The sequence below is a fragment of the Orycteropus afer genome, unplaced genomic scaffold, assembly GCF_000298275.1.
Source record: "Orycteropus afer afer isolate SDZICR_OR568_19922 unplaced genomic scaffold, OryAfe1.0 scaffold00709, whole genome shotgun sequence".
NCBI classification, from domain to species: Eukaryota; Metazoa; Chordata; class Mammalia; order Tubulidentata; family Orycteropodidae; genus Orycteropus; species Orycteropus afer.
The window spans coordinates 427506-437656 of NW_006922296.1; the positions used below are offsets into that span (position 1 = coordinate 427506).

The 10151-nt window shown below is 35.1% G+C and overlaps 1 protein-coding gene across 1 annotated transcript; it reads right to left on the reverse strand.

Annotated features, from left to right (window-relative positions):
• Nucleotides 1-4866: 4866 nt before the first annotated feature.
• ZNF25 (zinc finger protein 25) lies at nt 4867-9438 on the reverse strand. Its single transcript, XM_007957121.2, has 4 exons — nt 9405-9438; nt 8767-8862; nt 6353-6416; nt 4867-5896 (listed from the first exon to the last, which is right to left on the reverse strand). Exons 1-4 carry the CDS (start codon nt 9436-9438, stop codon nt 4867-4869), a joined length of 1224 nt encoding a protein of 407 aa, XP_007955312.2.
• Between the last annotated feature and the right edge of the window lie 713 nt (nt 9439-10151).

Genomic DNA, 10151 nt, shown 5'->3' on the forward strand with positions numbered 1-10151 from the left:
TTGCAAAGATCAGCTTAGAGCAGGGACTTGAAAATTTGTTTTATGAAGGGCCATATCATAAATATCTTAGGCTTAGTAGGCCATATGATAGTTTCTATTACAACTGCTCAATTCTGCCATTGTAGAATGAAGGCAGCTCTAGACAATTCATAAATGTTTTTTGTGTTACTGTTCTAATAAAACTTTTATGGACATTGAAATGTAAATTTCATATAAGTTTCACATCACAAGATATTGTTTTGTCAACTATTTAAAAATATAAAACTAGTCTTAGCTTACAGACTAAACATGGCCAATGAGTCACATCTGGTCTATGGGCTGTAGTTTGCCAACCCCTGACTTAGACTACTTAAGACTTACCTCCCAAAAGCACTTATGGGAGAAATGGACAACCAAATCAAATCAAGGCACCATCAGCAATAAAGGAGCTCTGGTGGCATAATTCCTAAGGCATTTGACTGCTAACCAGAAGGCTGGTGGTTCAAATCCACCAGCCACTCCTCTGAGAAGATGGGGCAATCTACTTATGTAGTGACTCTGCCTCAGAAACCCAAGGAGTGGTCACTATGAGTTAGATCTGACTCAACAGCAGTGAGTTTGGAATTTGGTTTATCAGCAATAAAGAAGGCTGTAATTCAGGGGGAAAAAAACTGCAGTATAACACAGGAAAGATGAATTAAGATGATGATATATCTAACATATAGCTCTTTCTGTATCTCAGACACTATTCTAAGTGCTTTAAAAATATTAAACCATTTAGAACATCCAGTAAGACAGAAGACTAGACAGACAAGAGACACAGAACCTCTTCAACAAAGAAAAGAAAAACCAATTGAGAGAGATGCAGAAGATAATCTTGGAGCCCTGAGCTTTGAAAGGAACTATGCAGAAGTGGATTAGGCACTAACTAGTGGAAAAACCTGAATGAAAACAATGAGTACAGAGATGGTTGGAGCTGCAGACTGTCAGCTACTCTGATGGGACCAGCAGCCTGAATATTTCCAAGAGGTGTTGGGACCTGAGAATTGACCTAAAGATCAACTCTGGTCACCAACAACTGCAGAGACGATTGCACTGGTGGCCTATGACTAAGAAGGGAAACAGTAAGGAGGGAGACAACCTGAGCTGTTGACTTTCTGCTGTCTGGAGGGCACAGCCATTTTGATTATTTACACATGGCAGCCATTTTGGATATTTAAAGAGACTGAGGGTGCAGCCATTTTGAATTTTTACAAGTGGCAACCATTTTGGACTTTAAAGTGATAGCATTCTCATTCGGATTCCAGGGACCTAAGAATAGGCTCTGTTTGCTAAAGTCAGCAGGGTCATATCAGAGGCTGACAACAGGAAAGGAGACAGGTGGTGAGTATATAACTGCTGCCAACTAGCGAATAGAGGAACACAGTACACTGCTTGCATAGATAACATACAAATAAAACAAAGAAAATAAAAATCGTGGGCAAGTCACTCCAACATACAATCACCAGTTAAATATAAACACAAAAACGTCACAATGCCTTAGAGACAACAGAGCATCACAGTCCACACAAAAAAGCAAGATAAAGCAGGAGAAACAGGGAACCAGGATACAGACTCAAAACACATCCATGAGGAAGATTCAACATTGGAACTCCCTGATAAGGAATCCAGAAAAATTATATTTAGATATCTTCAAAGAATTGAGGGAGCTCTGGTAGCATAGTGCCTAAGGCACTTGACTGCTAACTGATCAAGGAAAACACAGAGAAAACCCTAGAACAATTTCAAAAGATAATACAAGAACAAAATGACAAAATAAATGAAAAATTAGAAATGATACAAAATCTACACACAGAAATCCAGAAGATTAATATTAAATTTTTAGAAATAGATAAGACATTGAATGGGCAAAGGAGCAGAATTGAATCAATGGAAGACAGAATTAGGGAGATTGAAGGCAAATACCTGAACACTTCATCTTGGAAAGGGATCAATCAGAAAAAAGATCAAAACAAAATGAAGAAAGCCTAAGGTTCATGTGGGATACCATTAAATGGAATAACCTATGTATCAATCAGAATTCCAGAACAGGAAGAGAAAAATAAAACCACTGAGAAAATTGTCAAAGATTTGTTGGAATAGAACTTTCCTGGTACGATGAAAGATAAGAATATATCCATTCAGGAAGTCTAACACACCCCAAACAGGATAGACCCCAAAAGAAAAACACCAAGACATATCATCATCAAACTTACCAAACCAAAGACAAAGAAAGAATCATGAGAGCAGCACAGGAAAAACAAAAAGTTACTTACAAGCGGCAACCAATAAGACTAAGCTCAGATTTCTCGGCAGAAACCATGCAGGTGAGAAGACAATGGATGGTAAAAATAAAATCCTGAAAAAGAAAAATGTCCAACCAAGAATTATGTAGCCAGCAAAATTGTTCCTCAAATATGATGGTGAGATTAGGACATTTTAAGATAAGCAGAAAATAAGGAAATTTGTTAAAACCAGACCAATCTTACAAGAGATGCTAAAGGGAGCCCTTTGGGCAGAGAAGTAACAACAGCCAACAACAACTGACCGCACACACATGATGATATAACCTAGAAAACCAACCCAGATATGGAAGTATTTCACGTAAATAAGCCTACAGGATTGAAAATAGGGAACCAGAGACATCAATTGACAATTTAGGACAACTACAAACCAAAAAGAGGGAAACAACTGTGTCGTTACAGAACTTCTAGATGGTAGAGAAGTCAAGACAACTATAAGATACAACGGATTGTTCTAAACTTGGGATGAAAACTATAAATGACAGGGTAACCTCAAAAAAAAGGGATAAACCTTCACATTAAAAAACAGGACCAGCATAAATATTCAGCAAATACTAAAACAGCAGCAATGAAGGAAGTGATGACACAATTCATAAACAAAACAAGCTTAGCATAGAAAATTATATGGAACAAAGAAATCAACACCACCAAAAAGCACATAACAAAAATGACAGCAACAAATTCATATTTGCTGATAATTACATATCTGCCAAGGGAGTTATCTCTAAGATTTATAGCGGAAGAGTGGATGACCAAACCATGGTACATACACATAATGGAATGCTATGCAGCACTAAAGAATAATGTAGAGTCTGCAAAATACCACTTACTATGGATGAACCTGGAGGACATTATGCTGAGTGACATAAGTCAGTCACAGAAGGACAAATATAGTATTAGTTCGTTGTTGTGGAGGGTCAAGGAAAGGTTTATATATGGAGGGAAACTTTCTTTGTTGGTTGCCAGAGGTTGGACGGGAGGGGAGGAACACTGAAAAAAAAATGCATTGATCCATGTCACTTTAGTTTTGTGTATTTCACTGTACATAAATTATATTTCAAGAAAAATGCATTTTTTAAAAAAAATATTAAACCATTTAGTTCTCAAAACATCTAGATTGTGGTTACTATTATTACTTTTACAGAAAAAGAAACTGAGGTACAGAGAGGTTAAGTGTTATGCCCCATACAGGGATTTGAACTTAGGCAGGAGTCCAGAGTCACACTCTTACCCACTATGCCATGTTTCTTACACTAGTTAAAAAAAGAGAGTAAAAACCATTTCAGAATCTTATAGTAAATACAATGGTGGATAGCTCTGCACCCTGCTAAATCATCAACATTACAATGATATGTCCTTACACACCACTATTTAATTTTATTCTGTAGTGTGCAATAGATATTATTGTTTTTACCAGCATATGAAGGTATAACTCAAGCTTTTGCTATAAATAAAAGTGTCCCTCATGCAAAATTTAGTTGACCATGAGGCAGTTGGCAATTTTACAAAAGTATATTTATAGCTTCCTTTTTAAAGATTAATTCAGAATCTTTTTAAAGATTAATGTCTGAATCCATTTATTCTACAGGAAATAAGAGAAAAAAATGCTTTATGATTTTAAAAGAGTATTACACTTAAAATACATATTTAATATTAACGAGTCACTGCTGAGATTTAATATGAAGTATCTTCATACACCTAATAGTTAAAATTTACATTTCCTTTGTACAATTATGGTTGGGTTTACATGCATATCAAACATATAATTTAACACATTTTCATATACACATAAGTGCTACATACTAAAGAACTCTTCACCTGTGCTAAATGTTGTTGCCTGATTGCTCAGTTTACTTGTATTTTATAAAAAGCTTCATTTACCTAGACACTTGCAAGTTTCTTTAATAAAAGAAAAACTTAGAATCAGATCTTCAACATAACTTCTAGTGTAAGTCTTTTCGTCAGCACATATTTTCTTTGAATTTTTGTTAAAAAGCTTTCACATATTTAAAATATCTATAAAGGCTTCATCCCAGTATCAATAATCTGACATTCAATGAAATACCAGTTCTTGATCAAGGCTTCTATATTTTCCACAATCTTTGCATTTATCTCCCTTGAGCTCTCTATGATTCTGACTTGTGTAAAAAAGATTTCTGAGTCCTCAGAATACTGAAAGGATTTTGTCACCCAGGTGAGCTCTTGGATGTTTAGCAATGGCTGACCTAAATGAAAGTTTTCTGACATTCACTTTACTGGTAGGATCTCTCTCCTGTTTGATATCTGTGCTGCATAATAAGGCTTGACTTCTGAAAGAAAGATTTCTCTCATGTTTTACATTTGCAGCATTTTGCCATTCACGTTTTCTGATACTTAGTAAAGTCTGACATATAGTAAAATTTCTCCTTTATAAATTCACAAAATTTTTCTGTTTGCTTAAAGATTGTGGTTGAAAATTTTCCCCACATTATTTACCAGGTTTATCTCTTGTGTAGATTATCTGGTTATTCAGAAGAATGAATTCAGACTGGATGAATTTCTTAATTCATAATAGTTTTTCCCCTCTGTGTGTCTTTTGATGTACTGTGAGTTTTGACCTCTGGATAAAGGTTTTCCCACACTCCTCACATTCATAGGGTTTTTCTCCTGTGTGCTTTCTCTGATGTATGATAAAATGTGACTTCTGAGAGAAGCATTTCCTACATTCATTACATTCATAGGGTTTCTCCCCTGTGTGAGTCCTCTGATGTAATCTAAGGACTGAATTCACAGAGAATGATTTACCACATTCCTGACATTCATAAGGCTTCTCACCTGTGTGTTTTCTCTGATGTTTAGTGAGGTCTGATTTATAATAAAAGTTTTTTCCACATTTATTACATTCAAAAGGTCTCTCTCCTGTGTGAGTTCGCTGATGTACTGTCAGGGCTGACTTCTGGTAGAAGGATTTTTTACATTCACTACATTCATAGGGTTTTTCTCCTGTGTGAGTTCTCTGATGGGTTTTGAGGTGTGTATTCCTAGAGAAGGATTTTCCACATTCCTTACATTTATAGGGTTTCTCTCCTGTGTGTGTTCTCTGATGTACTGTGAGGTGTGACTTCTGGGAAAAGGCTTTCTTGCATTCCTTACATTCATAGGGTTTCTCCCCAGTGTGTATCTTCTGATGTACAATAAGGTATGCCTTCACATAGAAGAACTTCCCACATTCCTTACATTCATAAGGTTTCTCCCCTGTGTGTGTTTTCTGATGTTCCATGAGGTGTGGCTTCTGGTAGAATGCTTTCTCACACTGATTACATTCATAGGGTTTCTCCCCTACATGAGTTCTCAAATGTCTACTGAGAGATGACAGGTGGTAGAAGGTTTTCTCACATTCTTTACATTCGTAGGTTTTCTTTCTAGTGTGAATTTTCTGATGTATTGTGACATCTTCATTCCTAGAGAAAGATTTCCTGCATTCACATGGTTTGTCCTCTGAATGTGGATGTACCACAAGGGACTTTCCACGTTCATTATATTCACAGGTTTTCTCTCTTGTATGAGTTTTCTGATGTTTTGAGAGTTTGCCATTCCTAGAGAAAAATTTTACAAATTCATTATATTTGTAAGACTTTTTTTCTGCCTGTTGTTTTTATACTCAGAATAACTCTCAGGACAAATTTCTAGAGATTTTTCCAATATTCTTTAGAGTTATAGAGTTTCTCCACTGTGTAAGCTCTCTAATATAAATTGCGATTTAACATTTGGTAGAATGAACCCTAAACTTGCATTATTTTCACTGATCTCTCAACTACCTGACCTCTGCTTTGTCTACTAAAGCCTCCTTTGTTGGAGAATTCAGAAGAGTTAAAAACCTGCTTCAAAGTTTGAATCCTGGTCCTGTATCCTTAATTACATTCTTTGGCATTCACAGTGCAGTGTGGTTTTCTCACATTTATTATGAACCTAGTTCTCTCCCAATCCCGGTACCTTCATCAGGACACTTTCTTGCAAATCTTCTAATCATAAAAATTAATTCTTGAACTTGCCTTGAATTTTCAGCTTGGTTTTTTTGGTACTTTGCTCCTAGGTCATCAATATCCCACAGGTCCCCTATAAAGGAATCCACAATTTAATACTGTATAAAATATTAACACACTATTATGGTCTTAGGATTTATTTTAGGCTTCAGACCAATTTCCCAAAATGAAGGAACTCTCAAGTGTAAATTTTGTCTATCCCACTGGTTTGGAAAAGCATAACCAACAATGCTGTAGAAACAGAGAAAAAAACTTAAAACCAAATACCTCTGATATTTTACAAATATGACTTTCAAAAGTTAGAGGAGAAAGTTATGATAAAAACAAAGCATGAGGAGCAGAGAACCAAAGATATTCAAAGTGCTGCTGAACAAGAATGAGAGAAGACTGTGAGCCCATTAAGGACAATGAACAATAAGTAAGGCAATAAGAAAAGTTACTAGACAGATGGGTTTAGGAGTACTATCAAGGAAAAGAGTTTTTTTTTTTTTGCAACTTTTCTTCCCTAAATATGAATTCGTATTTTTTTTTCTGAGTTTGAATCCCAAATGGATTCATCAAATTTAACCCCTGAAATAAAAACTACTATCATTCATTTTATAATTCACTTTATCACTGGATAAAGAAGCTAGAGTATAGGTCCTTATCACCACAAACCTAGATTATATTTTAGGATTCTTAACAGTTAATAGACTATAAATATCCACAACAATCTAGATGTCAACACAAAAGTGACTTTCTTGGAATATTAATTTCCTTATACTTACAGGAATAGTTCTATGCTTAGGTTTTTGCTCTCTGTCTAGTTCGCTTAATTTTTACTGGGACAGGATGACCCAGAAACACTTATTACAAAAAAAAAAAAAAAAAAAAGGAGGACTGAAGTCGCAGTTGTACTACCATATATTTTAATATTGAACTTATCCTGACCATTAAATGCTATACCTCCAAAGCACTGCTAACCTTGACTCAACACTAGTCTCTAATTCTGTTTTCATAACTTCATTAATACGTTTATGCTTCCAATTTATTTTGTGATCTTTAAAGATCATTCAACATCATTCTAGAACCTTTACTGACCCTCATGTTTATTTGCCTTTAAGTGCTTGAAAGAAAGTGACCAATTACAAGCAGAGATCTGTGGTTGAAATTTCATGGCATTTATGAGGAACACATAAAAAGGTCACTTAATAATGACTTGTGCAAAGTTAATTTGTATATACGTGAAAGAAAATCCCATTCATGAAAGACATTTACCAGAGTGGTTAAAATGTAGATTGGCATGAGTTTTAGGGCCACAAGGATAAATAAGTTACAGTAGACAAAAGAGGACCAGACTGGCTTTTAACAGAAAATTGATTTAAATTTATATTGTAATTTCTTACAATATAAGTTTATCATGACATGTTAATGGCAATATAACTTTTCTGAATTAGACAACCACTTAATTTAAATTAAGAATTAGTTTCCGACCTTAAGAATGGAGTGGAGATCAATGGAACTGTCCTGTAAGATGGATGATAAAATATGAGACTGGAATATAAGCAGGACAAAAATGCTGGAAATGTCCATTTTAGAAGTTCTCAGCAAAAAACTAATGCCTTGTATCATGAAAACGGATATGCTCCTGTAGGAGTAATTCTAAAGAGTACAGAGCAGAAAGCAGATTGTCTGTCTATTGTGAATAAAAATATTATTTTAACAAGCATTTAGTAAGCAACCAATATGTACCAGACATCATTCCTGGCCCTGGGAGCACAGCAGTGCACAAGTCAGAAAATATATGAAAAGCATTTAACAAAGCAGAGTGACCTATCTTAGTGTTGTAACACTCCAAATGAGGTGCAGTAATAGATTTTAGAAAGGATAACCAGTACTTCATGTGAAGGGCAAACATCATCTAAAAAGAAGTATCAACTCCGAAATAATAAACTGTTGAGAAACACAATGATTTATAATCTCATTTCAGAATTAAAAGACAGAAAAGGAAGTTAAAACGTGCTAAAAATAAGTCTGAGGAATTTCAATGTTAATGAAAGAAGGAAATAGCATTTGGAAAAAAATATATAAGCTAGATTTATAATCACTTTAAGATTAAAGTAGTATACTCCAATGGTAGGGTGTGAGTAACTGGGAATTCTAGAGAAAAAATCAAAATAAAAATCTAAGACAAGGTTAGACAAGGATTAGGTTTTGCATATAGGAAAGAGAATTAAATCTGTTTTTAAAATGTCAAGCAAAAGAAGGAATTTAGGCAGAGAAAATGAAAACAAGATATGATTTAGGACTCTTTCATATACAAGATCAAGTGTCCCTCAATCAGTTCTAGAAGCATAAAGAATTTAAAAAGAGATTCCTGAAAAATTTCCAAAAGGTTCCAACTACCTCACTAATAACATGGGACATAATTTCTTCTAACTCACCAGGGTAGCCCTGACGTGGAAATTCTACTTCTAATATCCATGGCTCTTTTCCTTGCTTCAACCTGAAGACCTTATTTGGCTTAGTCACACAATAACCTATTAATAGAAAAGATAAAATGTTACAAATTGCTTGGAATTCAGAGATTTTGCAGTCTCTAAATAAGGAAGTACAGTTCAGGAGAAGAACAATGAAGTCCCACATATATTTGGCAAATTTAGATTCCTTCAATAGGCAGAGATGTAAGTTTTTTTCTGAATATGAATTCATAGTTTTTTTTTTTTTTTTTCTGAATATGAATCCAAAATGGTTTCATCAACTTTTACACCAAAAAGCAACTATCATTCAACCCAAGGAGCTCTGGTAGCACAGTGTCTAAGGTATTTGACTGCTAACCAGAAGGTTGGTGGATCAAGCCCACCAGCCACTCTGCAGAAGCAAGTCTGGGTAATCTACTTCCATAAAGATTTACCACCTCAGAAACCCAATGGGGGTCGCTATGAGTCAGAATCGACTTGATGGCAATGGGTTTGGTTTTGATTTTGGTTTTGATCACTCAAACTTATAAGGGCCTCATACGCTCTAGCAATTGGGAAAGAAAATATATTCTGGGAGTTACATATGGGGAAGTTTTCCTCACCCACTGATACGAGGTGACTATAGTTTTCCAGCATCACATCCCTGTACAGGGTCTTCTGAGCAGGGTTTAGTAATTGCCACTCTTCCTGGGTGAATTCCACAAGAACATCCCTGTATGTCACTGGTCCCTGTAACAGCATGTTTCAATTCAATAAGAAGTGATCAGAATAAAGGCCCCCTGAAAAGACACATGTTAAGTAGTTCTTAACGTGTTAACTGTAGACTGTACTCTGAAAAGTTAAGATAGGGGGCTATTCTGTATCCTGCTTTACCTATAGAAAAAATATTTTTTCAGTGTATGTTTGTTGAGCTCCTATTCTGTGCCTGGAACTATGCTGGAGATATAAAAATGAATAAAAGCAAGTATTATGAAGGAGCTTCTGACAGGGAGGCAAATATATGAATGATTAAAATACTTAAATGCAATCTAGCATAGCAGATGCTATGACAGAAATGTTTATGAGGTGTACCATGGTCTCAGATTGGGACAATGTTATTTGTATTTTGTATTATCCAGATAGATTTTATTAGGTGGTCAAACTTTAAGAATAAAAGAAAACAGAATTGCCAAAGACATGGATGCATGGAAAATGGTAAGTTTAGGAAACTGTAAATAACATAGTATAATACAAAAATAGGAATGTAGGACCTATATTAGAAGCTTCTGGAGTCAAGTCAGGTGAAGGAACATGTAGAAATTCTGAATTTGGCTTTTGGACCAGTAAAATGTATTTTGCATACACATCTA